The sequence below is a fragment of the Myotis yumanensis genome, unplaced genomic scaffold, assembly GCF_028538775.1.
Source record: "Myotis yumanensis isolate MYYU_CA2020_CCGP unplaced genomic scaffold, mMyoYum1.0.hap1 SCAF_4, whole genome shotgun sequence".
NCBI lineage: Eukaryota > Metazoa > Chordata > Mammalia > Chiroptera > Vespertilionidae > Myotis > Myotis yumanensis.
In genome coordinates, this window is record NW_027223755.1 from 102,365,226 (window position 1) to 102,381,747 (window position 16,522).

The 16,522-nt window shown below is 50.8% G+C and overlaps 1 protein-coding gene across 1 annotated transcript in view; it reads left to right on the plus strand.

Moving 5' to 3' along the window:
* The window catches only part of CLCN7 (chloride voltage-gated channel 7), a 26,400-nt gene continuing 9,878 nt past the window's right edge, over positions 1-16,522 (plus strand). The window contains exons 1-10 of the mRNA XM_070413321.1: positions 1-198; positions 9,144-9,215; positions 11,921-11,992; positions 12,135-12,200; positions 12,642-12,774; positions 13,099-13,208; positions 13,949-14,029; positions 14,730-14,792; positions 14,887-14,970; positions 16,174-16,267. Coding sequence (XP_070269422.1) covers positions 46-198; positions 9,144-9,215; positions 11,921-11,992; positions 12,135-12,200; positions 12,642-12,774; positions 13,099-13,208; positions 13,949-14,029; positions 14,730-14,792; positions 14,887-14,970; positions 16,174-16,267 — 928 coding nt within the window. The 5' untranslated portion in view covers positions 1-45. The remainder of the gene's footprint in view (positions 199-9,143; positions 9,216-11,920; positions 11,993-12,134; positions 12,201-12,641; positions 12,775-13,098; positions 13,209-13,948; positions 14,030-14,729; positions 14,793-14,886; positions 14,971-16,173; positions 16,268-16,522) is intronic.

The window sequence follows — 16,522 nt, forward strand, 5'->3', positions numbered from 1 at the left end:
GTATCGGCGCGGGTCACGAGAACAAACACGGGGCCGCGGCAGGCCATGGCCAACGTCTCTAAGAAGGTGTCTTGGTCCGGCCGCGACCGGGATGACGATGAGGCGGCGCCGCTGCTGCGGAGGGTGGCACGGCCCGAGGCGCGGGCCGGCGAGGGCTCGCCGCTGCTGAACGGGGCGGGGCCTGCGGCCGCCCGCCAGGTGAGGAACCCGGGCGGACTGAGGCCTCGCGCCTGGGCGCCTGGGCGCCCGCCGCCAGAGACTTCCACACCTCCGGGCCCGCGCGGGCCGGGCGGCGGGGCGGCCTCCTGCTGATCTGCGCCGGCCCTGGGTCCGCGCATCAGTCTTCCCTCCCGCGGGAGCTGCATGGCCGTGGGCTTCTGCGCGTCGGGGTCTGGGGCTCTGACGGGCCAAGGGTCCTTCCACGGCGGCGCTCTGCTGGGCCGGTGCTGGCGTGGGCTGCGCGGTGCGCGATCCCAGCGGAGCCTCGCGGGGACTCGGTGAATCAGGACTCGGTGCTTCATCCCCGTGTAAAGACAAAAAAGTTGGGCCGCGGACGGGTTCGGGAACGCGCCCAGGGTCTCCCTTGGCAAATGGCAAAGCTGGCATCGCAACCTAGGCCCTGAGTTCCGGAGTCTCGGGAGTAAGTTCTGGGCCAGCTGCCCAGCAGGGATCCAGGAGCAGGTGGACTTCGCCATTACACTCGGGTGTTTTATGGGGGAGGTGGGCGGGCTAGCACGCTTGCTGTCATGTCCTTGACAGCGCGAAGCTAATATATTCCCTGACAGTTCGCTCCAAAATGGCTTTAAAGGGAAGGCAAATGGAATTCTGCTCAGGTGAATCCGGTTCTGCAGTATTTTTTTTTTCCTCTCAAAATTGTGATAGATGCCTGAGCAACTAGTTTAACAATTCCCAGATTTTAACAGTTTAGGTTGCAGAGTTTTCTTTTTCAATGAGATTAACTGAGGAAGTCCGCCACTCTTCTCTACAGGGATCAGGGCGATCTTAGGAATAAGTACTTGCACTCCGTTTCCCTTAGCGATTCATTGCAGCCAGACACACTAAGCAACAAGTCAGGGTGGTTGAAATGTACTCAACATGTCAGTGATGCAGTTTGTGTCTTTAAATGTTTTCCTATGTATTGTGTTAATTTTTAGTTAATGCACTATTTTTGTTGATGGGTCTGATTTTGTTTTGTGCTTATTCTTTACTTTTTCTCCTCCTGTTCTAGATCTGCCCTTTAAATAATTGTATGGTGTTTAAGGACTAGGAGGGACAGGAGGCTGTTTCTCTAGAACTTATGGTTACGTTTCCCCAGCCCCTTAGAAATTCATTAGACAGTGAAGGTCAGAGCCTGCCTTTTGCTGGGAGGGTGCGGCTCAGCTTCGTTTGAGAGAAGCCTGCTCAGATGCTTTCTGTGTCAGGTCTAAAGTCGCAAACTTGCCGTGGTGGGGATGTGGGTGCTTTGTTATTTTCTTGCAACATTTCTGGTCTTCTTTCCTCTTTTAAAAGGAAGTTATCTGGCCCTGGCTGGTGTGGCTCAGTTGGTTGGAGTGTCATCCCGTGTAACAAAAGATGGCAGGTTCAATCCCCCGTCAAGGCATGTACCAGAGGCAACTGATTGATATTCCTCTCTCACGTTGGTGTTTCTCTCTCTCTCTCTCTCTCTCTCTCTCTCTCTCTTTCTCTCTTCCCCTTCCTTTCTCTCTAAAATAAGTAAAAACATATCCTCAGATGAGAATAAAAAAACAAATAAAATAAAGTTATCTGAAGTCTATAAAAAAGAGATATAAAACTGGCTTTAAGGGCTGACAAGTAAAGGGATTGGAAACCTTGAGGTTGGATTTGGGTTTATCTAGGGACTAAACAAATATGTTGGGGTTTCCCACTTCTCTTTGCAACTAGATACATGAGTTGGCTTTTTTTGAAGGAGCCTGTTGATCTCCTCCCTTAAAAAGCGTTCCCTTAAATCTATGCAAGCTTTTTTGTCTGTTTGCATTTAATAAGAACAGATTAGCTGCTCTTAAACACTTTTTGAATAATTTATTGTGCACCTACTTTGTCCTGGCTGCATGCAGCTTGCCTGGGACACAGAGTTGCACGAAGCAGCTTCCTACTAGCTCCAGACTCATGGAGAAACAGGCCTGTGCTCTGTGAGGGCTGTGTAAGGGGCCCCAAGGACAGGAGAGGTCATATTTAGGTCATTTTTAAAGAGTGCAAGAGCCTCAGGTGAACAGCCAGATGGGAAACAAGGGAATGTGTGTTTGCAACCCTTCGAGGGTTTGGAAAGTGAATCGGAGTGGAGAGTGGAGACTGGAAAGAGAAGTCAGGTCAGACCTGCAGGGGACAGCTGCTTTATCCCCACCACCTAGGCCGGACACAGAGCGCATTCTTTATTTAAAGAATCTTTAGCCCACCTGTGTGAACAAATGCAAAGGGGAGACTAGAGTCATTTGTATGAGGAGCACCTCCCTGGGCCAGGTGCCCCAGGTACCTATCTGCAAAGGAGTTAACAGATGTGCAGCACTGAGCACAGTGCTTGTCATAAGACAGAAAACATTAGTCACTCTCGGCTGCATTGAAAACAGCTGCACAGCCCTGGCCGGGTGGCTCAGTTGGAGCACTATCCCGACACCAAAAAGGTTGCAGGTTTGATTCCTAGTCAAGGTACGTACCTAGGTTGTGGGTTCGATCCCTGGTTAGGGTGCATACAGGGGGCATCTGATGGATGTTTTTCTCTCTGGTGTTGATGTTTCTGTTTCTCTCTCTTCCCCTTCTCTAAACGAATCGTCGGGTGAGGATTAAAAAAACCCAGACAAAATAGCCAGCTGAACAAAAGTGATTGTCTTTGGGTTGCCATTCATGTGCAGCTCCCCTGGCAGCTGAGCCACTCGATGTTGGCTTTCATGCAGGGAGGGCCTGCTCTGGACCAGCAGGCTGAGTTCACGGTTAGGCTGATGCACCCTCCCTAGTGCTGCAGCAGAAGGCAGCTTGTAAGCTGCTCTCAGTCCAGGGCCATTTGAACTAAAATGAAGACCCAGGCCAACAACTGCCCTATGGGAATGCTCTGGTCAACTGGACGTGAGAACTTGACCTCATCACCTCCTGGCCCTTAGGGTTTTTATTGCAGGATGTCCAGAGTTGGATCATGGTGTCATTGCCACCTTAGCACAGGCACAGCCTGCCCCGCTCCTGAGGCAGCTTCTCCGGGCAGAGTGAGGTCAAGTGGCTGCCCTGTGCCCAGGTCAAGCTGCTAAGTGCCCAGTGAGGAGGAGCAAGCGTGACCCTGGGCACGGTGGGCTGGGGACCAACCTGAGCTCAGCCTCTGTCCATCCAGGACCAGGCGTTCAGAGCTACCTGTAGGTTGCTGTCCCCTTCGTGTGGGATATTGGTTAGCCAGTGAGTTCCTGTCTGCTGCTGGGGCACAGAGAGGGTAAGGTCAGCCAGCAAGTCATGGTCATGTTGTGGGCAGTAGGAAGTGGACAGTTTTAAGAACTTATAGAAGGAAATCTGAGCCAGAAACAGATGCTCTGGGGCGGGGGCTGGGTATTTACAGTGGTTGTAAGTGCAGGACATTTCCGGGGACCTTTGCTATGGGAAGCTGTGCCTGAGAATTCCCAGTGGGTGTTTAGAATCATTCTGGGGATCTTCTCTGGGAACTGGGGTTACCACATGAGACTGTGCCTTGCCCTGGTGGCCCACAGCCACAGACAACATCTCAGCATGCCAGGGAGGTGGGGGCTTGCAGGGAAGCTGCGGGCCGGTCATTTGTCATCTGGCCCCTTGAGTTCTGCTCATCATAAGTGAGCTCCTGCCTTTCTCTAGGTGGTCCCCACCACCAGGGCATCCCCTCCAGGAAGCCCTCTGCCTCAGTGTCTTTGTCCTCTTGTCCTTCCTCTTTATCCACTGACCTTCAGCCCCACTTTGTAGGGTCCCAACTGGCCACTCTGCTTCCTCCCCAAGGGCTCCTGTCCAGGACCAGTGTGGATGGGACAGCCACTGCCCTCAGGAAGCTCACAGTCTGGAGCGGCAGACAGAACCCACGGCCTGACAGTGCAGAGAGCTCAGGGACAAGAGTGGCCCCAGGCCTAGCCAGAGGCCTTGGAAGGCACCCCACACCCCCTCCGCAGAGTTCCCACCCCATCTGCCCCTCCCCTGCACAACTTGCTCCTTTTCTTCCTTTAGGTCTCAGCCTCAGTGCCTCCTCCTCATCCCCCCATTGAGCTCAAGTCTTATAGTTTACGCTTACTTGTTTCTGGGAAACTTGTTTTCTTTGACTTGAGCCCCTAGCTGTAGCGGTCTTGCGTGCTCAGTGCTGAGCATGGAGCCTGGAGGATGTTAGAATACAGAGCAGCAGAATAGGACAGCAAACAACCTTTAAGTTGTTTTTAAATTTTGTTTTAATTGTGGTAAAAACATATAACAGAGTTTATCATATTAACCATTTTTTAAATATATTTTGTTGATTTTTTTACAGAGAGGAGGGGAGAGGGATAGAGAGTTAGAAACATCGATGAGAGAGAAACATCCATCAGCTGCCTCCTGCACACACCCCCCACTGGGGATGTGCCCGCAACCAAGGTACATGCCCTTGACCGGAATCGAACCTGGGACCCTTCAGTCCACAGGCTGGCGCTCTATCCACTGAGCCAAACCGGTCAGGGCCATATTAACCATTTTTAAGTGTACAATTGAGTGGTGTTAAGTACATTCACATTGTTGCACAACCATCACCACCTTCATCCCCCAAACTCTTCATCTTGCAAAACTGAAACTGTGCCCATTAAACACTAACTTCCCCTTCCCCCCGCCTCTGGCAACCACCATTCTACTTTCTCTCTCTATGAATTTGACTATTCCAGGGACCTCAAATAAGGAGAATCACACAGTATTTGTTTTTTTTGTGACCAGCTACTTTCTCCTACTATAATGTCATCAAGGTTCGTCCATGTTCTAGCATATTGTAGAATTTCCTTCCTTTTTAAGGCTGAATAATATTCCATTGTATGTATATGCTATACCTGGTTCACCCATTCCTCATCAATAGACATGTGGGTTACTTCCACATTTCAGTTATTGTGCATAATGCTATTTGAGTATGAGTGTACAAATACTTCTTTGAGATCCTGCTTTTAATTCTTTTGGGTATATATACAAAGGAGGAATTGCTGCATCTTATGATAGTCCTATTTTTAACTTTTTGAGGAACTTTCATAATGTTTTCCATAGTGCCTGCACCATTTTGCATTCACACCCACAGTGCACCAGCTTCCAACTTCTCATCATCCTCACCAACACTTGTTATTCTGTTTGGGTTTTTATTCTGGCCAAACTCACGGGTGTGAGGTGGTATCATTGTAGTTTTCTTTTATTAATATATTTGTACTGATTTCAGAGAGGAAGGGAGGAGAGAGAGAGAGATCAGTGAAAGAGAATCATTGATCGGTTGCCTCCTGCATGCTCCCAACTAGGGATCGAGCCCACAACCCCGGCATGTGCCCTAACCAGGAAGTCATGGTTCGAACTGTGACCTCCTTGTTCATAGGTCGACATCCAACCACTGACCCACCCTGGCCACGCTCATTGCAGTTTTGATTTGCCTTTCCCTAGTGATTAGTGATGTTGAGCATATTTTCATGTGCTTATTGGCCATTTGTATGCCTTTGGAGAAATATTGATTCAAGTCCTCTGTCCATTTTTTAAGCAGATTAGGTGTGTGGGGTTTTGTTGTTGTTGTTGTACAAGTCCTTTATACATTCTGGATATTAACCCCTTAGCAAATCTATAATTTGTAAATATTTTCTCCCACTTTATAGGTTTCCTTTTTATTTTGTTAATTGTTTCCTTTGATGCACAGAGTTTTCAGTTGGATGTCCCATTTGTGTTTACATTTTTTAATTTTTAAAATAATTATGGACTTACAGGACATTGAAAGACAGTATAGAGAGGGCCTGCATACCTTCCCCCCAGTTTCATCCTGTGGTTCCATCTTTCATTGTGCAATACAGAAACCCGTGTTGACATCGGCACAGTGCGTGTATGTGGTTCTCTGCTATTAGGCCCTGTGTAGATTTGTGTGAGCGCACCACTGCAGTCAGGGTCAGAGCATGCTCGTTACCACGCACAGCCTTTTGTCCTGCTCTTACAGTCACCCCTCCCCCACTGGTTAGTTCTCATCCCTGCAGCCTGACATTTTGAGAGTGTCAGGTCAGTGGAACCGCACGGTATGTAAATCTTTCACTCAGATCCTGTCCTGGAAGATTGCAGCCAGGCTACTGTGCATGTCCGTAGTTAGAAGAATCAGTATTTAATTTAACTTGTGTTTAAGGAAAGAGAAGAAAACAGATGCAACACCCAATAAATTATTGAACTTTGAGTAAATGGCCTTTTTACCACAAAAGATAGTTCCTAAAAGATGCCCATAAAATTCAGAAAAGAGATGATGAAAACATGAAGGTGTGGAGAAGGGAGAGAGCCCAGCCCAAGGCAGCGGCAGGGCTCAGCCCCTCCCGCTCATCAGCCCTCCTGGGTCCACACGGTTCCGCAGGGTGCCGCCCCTGCTCATCTGGCATCAAGGCCAGGTGCAGAGGACCTTTGTCACCTGAACGAGTGAGTCTCCCCTTCTCTCTCTAGGCTGCGTGTGAGGTCACAGCCTGGCCCCAGAAACGTTTAGATGTGAAAGGAAATGCTTTATGGGGTTCAACTCTGGGCTGCCTTGGTGTGGTGGGAAGGACTGCCTGATGTAATTGAGCTGCTTTACGATCAGTGACAAATAAGATAAAGTGGTCAGACTGCCTCTTTCTGTGGGCTCCATCTGTCAGGTTGGATGGCAAATCGGTTTTCCCATTTTCCTTTCACAGTCCGACTCACGCTGCCTGGGCATTGCTCAGCTGGGCTTGTCCGTCTTTGTGCCCTGTCTGCCTGGCCGGTCTGCATGTGTGGGCATGTCCCCAAGGAAGTGTATTTGGTTGGACTTGCAGCTTGGGCGTGCTTCCAGATGTGTGTCCTGTCTGGAGCATGGGGACTGCAGCCAGTGCCTGGCCACCTCCTGTTTAGAGTTCACTCTTAGCTGGGATCCCTTCCTGGGTCAGCACAGCCTTTCTCATAAGATTCAGCCGTTTGGGGGCACTGTCAATTGTTTTTAGAAGAGAAAACAGCTCTTTCTCTCATTAATCACCTGTTCTGCGGATGTTTACCATATGTACATAGAGAAGTGCACATTGTGCAAGTGGAGCATGATCTCAAGTAGAACACGCACCTCACATGTTACCACCCCAAATATCTGTCCACTCCTAGCCCCTGGAACCTGTGCCTGGGACCTCACATGGAAATAGGATCTTCACAAACATGATCAAGTTAAGATGAGGTCGGATTGGCATAGTCTGACATCAGTGACAGGTGTTCTCTTAAGGAAAGGGAAATTTGGACAGACACAATGAGGAGGTCGTGTGACTACGGAAGCAGAGATTAAAGTGATGCGGCCAGATGCCAAGGAATAAGAGCTGCCAGCACCCATCAAAAGCTAGAAGAGGCAGAGAGGGGCCTTGGGAGGGAGTGCTGCCTGCTGACACCTTGATTTTGGACTCTGGCCTCCAGAGTTGGGAAGGAATACATTTCTCTTGATATAAGTCCCCCAATTTGTTGTAATTGTCTACAGCAGCGCCAGGAGATTCAGACAACTTCCATGTCCTCTGAGCCCCCTCATGCCCTCACTTTTCCTGTCCCCCTAAAAGTAGCCACTTGAGGCAGCACAGGTGGTTCTCACCTGACTGTAAACTTCCTATACTGGACTCACAGTGCACTCTTTGGCTGAATACCCCTCTGAGGTCCATTGTGGAGTGTACGGCAGACTTTGGTCCTATCGTGGCTGCTTGTTTTCCTTTTTTAAATATGTTTTTATTGATTTCCGAGTGGAAAGGAGAGGGAGAGAGAGATAGAAACACCTGTCTATATATACAAAATGCTAATATGCAAAGTGCCCCCGTGGGAGTTAGACCGGAGACTGTGCATTCTATCACTCGCTGTGACGTGCGCTGACCACCAGGGGGTGACACGGAACAAAGGAATGCCCCAGCCTGCAGCCGGGAAGGGAGGCCCTCTGACTGGCAGCTGGAAGGCCCTGATGGGCCCAATTGCTGGCCAGGCCTAGGAACCCTACCCGTGCATGAATTTTGTGCACGGGGCCTCTAGTCAGTGATGAAAGAGAATCATTGATCAGCTGCTTCCTGCTGGGGATTGAGCCCTAAACCTGGACATGTGCCCTGACCAGGAATTGAACCGTGGCCTCCTGGTTCATAGGTCAATGTTCAACCATTGAGCCACACAGGCTGGGCTGGCTGCTTGTTTTTCCACTGCATGTGTAGCTACCAGATGAAATGCAGGGCACCCAACTGCATTTGCATTGCAGAGAAACAAAGAATCACATTTGAGGTCAAGTATGCAATATTTGAAGCATACTGAGCTAACACATGGTTTGTTGCTACTCTGAAATGAAAAGGTAACTGATGCCTGTGTTTTGTTTCCTAGTCCAGGCCGCTGCCATGCCCAGCAGTGGGCATAAGAGAAGCCACACTCCTGTTCTGTCCTTTGTGGTTGACCTGCCCCCTGGGTCCCAGCATGTGGCCTCACTTTAAAGTGGGAGGGTTCTGGGGTTTGAGGGTATTCCTGCCCCTGGAGAGGAGGGCCTCAGACCACGTGTCTGGAGAGCTGGCCTGGAGGCCTGTGGCAGAACTACTGTCTCATGATGGGGGAACACATGGAGAATGGGCTGGGGGGCTCTGGGCCCGGGTTTTCTTGGCCAGGGGAGGATGGCCAAGGTGTCCAGGAGGACACCAGCAAGGTTGCCTGCAGCCCTGGGTTCTGGTGTCTAATCTCTGAAGCTCACTAAAACAAGGAAGGGCAGGGCCCCTGCTGTAGGGAAGGCCTGGGCTTCCCATTCTGAGGCTGGACATCCTGATGACAGGCTGTGGGTGGTGGGGACAGGCCTGGGTCCAGCACTGGCCCTGCTGTCGTCCTCCACACAGTAGGTGTGGGTCTATGCCCTCCCGGCAGGGCCAGATGAGGCCAGACTATCCTGGTGGGGTGGTGATGCTTAGTGTAGCTTGGGCCTGTGGCTAAGTGCCCTGTCATTTCTCTTCTGCTTCCAGTCGCCCCATTCGGCGTCTTTCCAGATCGGACAGATGAGCAACGTGGAGCCGGACGATGAGCTTCTGGACCCAGTGAGTGGGAGTCATTCCCGTTTATACCCAGGAAGGACAGACGAGGCCTGCTTGGTGGAATTGCAACCTAGCCAAAGGCAGACAGTAAATGAAAACCCAGAGGATGACGGGTGTAGGGCTCTGTGAGAGACGTGCGCAAATCTGTGCAGACCTCGGGCAGTTTTGTGTATGGCTCAGTGACAGACGTGGGCAATTCTGTGCAGAGCTCAGGGACAGATATGAACAGGGCCACACAGAACTCGGAGACAGAAATGGGCTGAGCAGAGCTCAGAGACAATGAGGAGCAGACACTGGGGCCCCCAGAGCCTAGGTGACCAGGGAAGGCTATTCTGAGGGGCCATGTTCCTCAAGGCCAAGCCAGGTAGGGGAAGTGTGTAACAGGTGTTGAATGCTGATGGAAAGCAGAGGAAGCAGGCCAGGGCGGGTGCTGTGGCTGGAAGAGGGATGCCAGGTAGGCTGGAGGGGGCCCTGGTGTGGTGGGAAGTAAACTTTGAGTAAATGGCCTTTTTACCACAAAAGATAGTTCCTAAAAGATGATATCTTTTCATTTATTTAGGTCTTCAGTTCCTTCTTTTCAACAATGTTTTATAATTTTCAGCATACAAATCTTACACTTTTGTTATATGTATTTTAGGGAAAAATTTTATTTTATTTTTCATGCTGTTGTAAATAGAGTTGTTTTCTTTAAAAAATATTTTTATTGATTTCAGAGAGAGGAAGGGAGAGAGAGAGCGAAACATTAATCATGAGAGAATTATTGATTGGCTGCCTCCTGCATGCTCCCTACTGGGGATTGAGCCTTCAACCCGGGCATGTGCCTTGACCAGGAATCGAACTGTGACCTCCTGGATCATAGATCAAGGCTCAACTACTGAGCCACACAGGCCCGGCTATGGTTGTTTTCTTAATTGCATTTCAGATGGTTCGTTGCCAATGCATAGAAATAAATTTTATATTTATATACTGATCTTGTATCCTTTAGTCTTACTGAATGCATTCTAACAGTTTTTTAGTCTATTTTGGAGGATTTTCTACATATAAAATAATGTCATCTGCAAATAGAGTTTCATTTATTCCTTTACAATCTGGATGCTTTTTATTTCATTCTTTTGCCTAATTGCCATGGTAGAACCTCCAAGACAGGGCTGAATAGCAGTGGCGAGAGCAAGTCTCCTTGTCTTGTTCCTGAACTCAGGGGAAAAGCTGAGTCTTTCACCATTGACAGTGGACAGTGATGTTACCTGTGGGTTTTTGCTAAATGCCTTTATCAGGTTGAGGAAATTCCCTCTGTTCCTCGTTGTTGAGTGTTTTAATCATGAAGAGGAGTTGATTTTTGTTGTTGTTGTTAGCCTCACCTGAGGATATTTTTTCCATTGCTTTTCAGAGGGAGTGGAAGGGAGGGGTAGGTGGGGAGAAACATCCATGTGAGAGAGATACATCAACTAGTTGCCTCCTGCATGCACCCAACCGGGGGCGGGGGTGAACCCACAACCCAGGTACATACCCTTGACCGAGAATTGAACCCACAACCCTTTGGTGCACAGAGTGATGGTCTAACCACTGAGCTACTGGCTAAGGCAAGAGGGGTTGGATTTTGCCAGATGCTTTTTCTGTGTCTGTTGAGGTCATATGTATTTTCTGTCCTTTATTCTATTAAAGTGGCATTACACTTGTTTCACTCACAAAACTTCTGATAACAAATATGTGGGGGTTTTCCTTACACCAACTAATTCTATTTTTCCGGATACCACCTGGTTGTCCTACAAGTCAGTCCATTCTGACACTAACTGCATGATGTTGGCACAGACACCACAGGCTAAGGGCTCAGTCCTACAAGACTGCCCCCACTTCAGACCCCAGTCACAAGTCCAGGTTGTCATTTGTGCTTTTGACTGACCAGCTATAAATCACAGTTCCCCAGACCCTTTCCTTAGGTCCATAATTTGCTAAAGGGCTCACAGAACTCAGGGAAATATTTTACTTATGTTTACTGATTTATTATAGAGGCTACCATTCAGGAACAGCAGACAGTAGGTGCACAGGGAAGGGTGCAGAACTTTCATGCCCTCCAGGAGCGCCACCCCACAGCACCTCACATGTTCACCAACCCAGAAGTTCTCCAAACCCCTTCATTTAGGGTTTTTATGGAGGTTCCATACATAGGCTGATTAAGTCATTGGTCGTTGGTGATTAGCTCAATCTCTAGCCCCTCTCCCTCCACCGATGTTGGGACTGAAAGTTCCTGTCCTCTAATCACACCTTGATCTCTCTGGCAGCTAGCCCCATCCTGAAGCCTAGGAGCCCCTATGATCCCTCCAGCTCATTAGCTCACATAAGACACTACCCAGAGATGCCCAGGATTTTAGGAGCCAGGTGCTAGAAATTGGCACAAAGACCAATAATATATTCTCCAATGTACCACAGACGTTACAGTAATTGATTTTCAGATGCTAAACTACCCTTGCATTCCTGGTGTGTTGTAGGATCTAACCTGCTGGCGTCTTGCTGAGAATTTTGTGTCTGTGTTCACAGAGGGTGTGTATTTGTAGTGGGTTTCCTTTCTTGTGGCATCCGTGTTCAGCTTTGGGTCAGGAGAGTAGTGACCTCATGAGATGAGTAGACACGTGCTCTGTCCTCTCCTCATTTGTGCTTTGCTCTTCAACGTGCTAGGTTGTCAGTGTGTGACTCTGCCTCTTCCTTTGCAGAATATGGATCCCCCTCACCCTTTCCCCAAGGAGATCCCGCACAACGAGAAGCTCCTGTCCCTCAAGTATGAGGTGGGCCTCCTCCCTGGGTGCCCCTGCCCCACACCGCCCCAGGCACTTCTTCCCCCTCCAGCCTCACCCCCACCACCTGCCCGACGTGAACCCGGGACACCAGGGTCAGTCATTGTGTTGTCTGTGTCACCCTGGTCTGCAGAGCTTGGACTATGACAACAGTGAGAACCAGCTGTTCCTGGAGGAGGAGAGGCGCATCAACCACATGGTGAGTCTGGGGCCGAGCAGCCTGGACACCGCCCTAGGGGCCCACGGGCTGGGCTGGTGCTACTCTCCCACCTGGGTGTGGTGATGGGTCCCCTCCATCTCCCTGCCCTCAGTCCTGTGCCGCAGGTTCTGGTTTGTGTTCTGGAGCAGGAGACACCCAACACCTGATACAGGAAAGGGTGTGTGTGTCACATTTCAAATACAACAAAGAAGGCTGTTCTTAGATGTCAGCTGCAGTGGCCAAGATGTCAACAACTGATTGTGGCTTGGTTGGGAATGTCATCCCCCACCCTCCCCCAATGCTCCATCATCTCTCAGACATTGACCTGAGGCTGCCATCATGGACTTGGGGAATTCCAGGGCCAGTCATGTCGTCGCTAGAGCAGTCTATGGCTGATGTCTTGCCACTGCACTCACCTCTGACTAGTGCCTCCCCCCCCAGGCCTTCCGGACAGTGGAGATCAAGCGCTGGGTCATTTGTGCCATGATAGGGATCCTCACGGGGCTTGTGGCCTGCTTCATCGACATCATGGTGGAGAACTTGGCCGGCCTGAAATACAAGGTCGTCAAGGACAGTATCCTTTTCTGAGGGGGCCCAGCACAGACGGGGTGGAGCTTAGAGCAGAGCGTAGGGTCCCATGAGTGACTGTGCATCCCAGAGCGGGCCCAACAGGAGATATCTCTGGCCTGGGTGTTCGCCCTCCACCTGGGAGAGTTGGGACCAGGCAGTGGAATGTCTCTGAGATATGCAGTTAGTGCATCACCCACTCCCTGCCTCTCACTCCCCCCCCCCCCCCCCGCACCCCCCCTGGTACTTGGGGGTCGTGCTCGTATCAGGGTGTGGCACGCTGGGGATGTGCTCAGATGGTGGAGTTGATACTCATCCTTGATGAGCCCAGATATCGACAAGTTCACGGAGAAAGGGGGGCTGTCCTTCTCCCTCCTGCTGTGGGCCACGTTGAATTCTGCGTTCGTGCTGGTCGGCTCCATGATTGTTGCCTTCATAGAGGTACGGCCACCAGGGAGCCCTGGATGGTGGGAACTGCTCCTGCTCACCTACTGCAGCTTCTGGCAGTGAGGTTCCCGCGATCACACTAGTACAGATGTTAAATGGTTCAGTAAGAATACCCTCCTTACCCTGGTGGTGCGCCCACGCCCACCCCACACGGCAGAGACCATGGGGGAACGCACAGCTCACTTCTAGGAGGTCCCAGTGGTCCAAACAGAGGGGACCACCCACCTGAGGGGATCAGACCCTCCTAGGGGTCCCTTCATTCCAGGACTCTCCCAGAAGCCCTTCCTAGGGCCTGCCTCTTTCTTTGCTCTTCCCTTATGATGAGGCGTTGGAAGGAAGAAGCGGAAACATCCAGCAGCTTCTATCTGGTGTGCAGTGCGGTGCCCCCCTCCCAAGGGGGATCGAGGAACTCTAGTTCCTCTCAGCTAGTGCATGATATGTGCCTCCGGTCTGTCCTAGAGTGTCCCCACTCTGCCCCTGTGGGAGGCACTGCACCTCCTTCCATTTCCACACCCAACCCCTCCCACACCCCACAGCATTTGCACCCTTCGGTGGTCGTTCTACATCTGGGGTGGGGGGGAGTGGGAAGCCCCTTCCCAGGCAGCTGTCCTGTCCAGTCCCATGTCATCCCCTCCCCACCCTGAGCACCATGAGGCTGAGTCTCCCTGGGCCTCCTAATCTACGTCCATTCATTCAGCTTGGCCAGCTCCATGTTCTCTTCTCTCTCCTTCCAGCCAGTAGCTGCTGGCAGCGGGATCCCCCAGATCAAGTGCTTCCTCAACGGGGTGAAGATCCCCCACGTGGTCCGGCTCAAGGTGAGGAGGTGACCCCTGGGCTGGGAGCACGGTGCCCATCATGGGGATTCTTTGCTGGGTTAGAAACCTTTTGTTTGTCCACCTGCACCTCCTAAATTCACCAGACCATGTTGTGTGCTGCTGACGAGCATGTGCATGGATGTGCTGGAAGATTTTGTACATTTTCTTTGGAAAGTGATGAAAACTTTCTCTGCACATTTTATGTAACAGAGAAATGCTTCAGTGGTGTGCGTGCTGTGACCACCGCTGTGGAGCGTGTTTGTCAGTTCCTCACAGGGGTCAGCATTCCAGAAGGAGAGCACCTGTGTGGAGTGGGAGCCTTGCTGTGCGCTCTTTCCATTTCTCAAAGTTTTCCTAATACTCATGCTTACCGTTCTTGATGACACACTCATTCCAAGGGGCTGGCAAGTCAGGCTTCCTCCCATGGCCATTTCTGGTGTTTTGGTCTGCGTGCCTCAGCCGATGCTTTTCTCCCGCCCCCATCTGGGGCGCAGGCGCTCCTGGGGGCCTGGTCACACTGGGGGAGCAGAGTGATGTCAGGGGGAGCAGTTGTGCTGGCCCCTCCGAGTGCCTCTTTGTCGCTCATGGGTGCTGGTTGTTATGTTACTAGTCTTGCTTTGTGTGCAGGGCTATGGCTCAGGTTCTCAGACAGCGTGCAGTCTGTAATCAGAGACTTGACACTCTTTCCTTTGTGTTCCAGACGCTGGTGATTAAAGTATCTGGTGTGATCCTGTCCGTGGTGGGAGGACTGGCGGTGGGAAAGGTAATGCAGCCCGAGGAGCGCTGCTCGGGCCTGAGTCCCTCTGCCCTCCATGTTCTCCTGAACTCGCCTGATGGGGCTGTCCTGCCCTTTCCAGGAGGGGCCGATGATTCACTCGGGCTCCGTGATTGCTGCTGGGGTTTCCCAGGGGAGGTCAACGTCACTGAAGCGAGATTTCAAGGTGAGTCCTCCTGATGCAGATGTCGACAATGAGGGTGACCATGAATGTTCCTTGGAAGGCGGGTCCTTCCTGCTCTGTATCAAGACCATCCTGACTTTGCATCTGAGGGTCTCCACAGAGTTCTGTCCTGGGTGGCTCTCCTGGCCTGCCAAGGAGACTGCTTGGAGCCTGGTTCGCAGGGTTTGGTGGGTGTGCATTTCCCTGAGGAAATGGCCTCAAAGGCCTGTGTGACCTAGAAAGAGGTGAGGAGTGACGTGCTGGCAGACAGAAGATACTTAATATCTAAGATACACTTCAGAATAATGTCACGTTTCCCCAGAAAGCCACCATCTTTTTGATGGGCATTGCACTGAATGTATATACGAATTTGGAGACAGTTAACATTTTTTTACAGAACAGAGTCTTTTAAAATCAAGAATACACTTAAGTTTTTTTTGTTGTTGTTGTTGTTAATCCTCACTTGAGAATATTTTTCCATTGATCCCTTTTTTTTTAGTTTTTTTCATTTTAATTTATCTTTATTGTTAAAAGTGTTACAGATGTTCTCTATTTTTCCCATTGACCCCCTCCACCCCATACCTACCCCTCCCAGGCCTTCACCAGCATATTTTCTGAGTCCATGGGCTATGCATATAAGTTCCCCGGTTAATCTCTTCCTCCTCACCCCCCACCCCTGCCTTCCTTCTGAGATTCATCAGTCTGTTCCATGCTTCTATGTCTCTGGATCTATTTTATCCATCAGTTTATTTTCTCTGTTGATTTTTAGAAAGAGAGGGAGGGAGGAAGGGATACAGCTAGAAACATCAATGTGAGAGAGACACATTGATTGGTTGCCTCCCACATGCCCCCCTAGGGCCAGGGATTGAACCTGTAACCCAGGTACGTGCCCTTGACTGGGAATGGAACCCGAGACCCTTTGGTGCGTGGGCCGATGCTCTACCCACTGAGCCACACCAGCCAGGGCCTAAGGTTTAATTCTTGTGATAGAATCTCTTCGTTATTTTCTCGTGGTTGTTGGTGTGCAAGGAAGCTCTCTCTTGTTGCCTCTTCGGTTCCGCAGTCTTTGTGAACCCAGGAGTTGATGAGTTGACTGTCTAGAGACTCTTCCTCTCCCTCCACCGCCTCCCTCCCCGTCCCTCTCTGAGAAGTGCCCTTGGGGAAGCTGGCTGATGCCCTGCTCCTGTCTGTTCTGCCCCATTGCAGATCTTTGAGTACTTCCGCAGAGACACGGAGAAGCGGGACTTTGTCTCGGCAGGAGCCGCGGCTGGAGTGTCTGCTGCGTTTGGGGCCCCTGTGGGTGAGCAGGGGCCCTGCCTGGTTGACAGGTGACGGCCTGTGTTGGGCAAGCCAGGCTGTCCGTGCCTTGAGAAGGAATAGTTTTGGTGTTTGCAGACTTCGGTGCTGGGTGGTGGTGAGGATGTGGGGTGCCTCCCGAAAGGCCCCATGGCTGCCTCTCATGTGGGCTTGGTGCCGTGGGTCTGGGTGTGAGGGGCTCTGGGTGCGGGGCTCCCTGTGCCTGGGTAAAAACTTCAGGCTGGGCCACTGCGTTGCA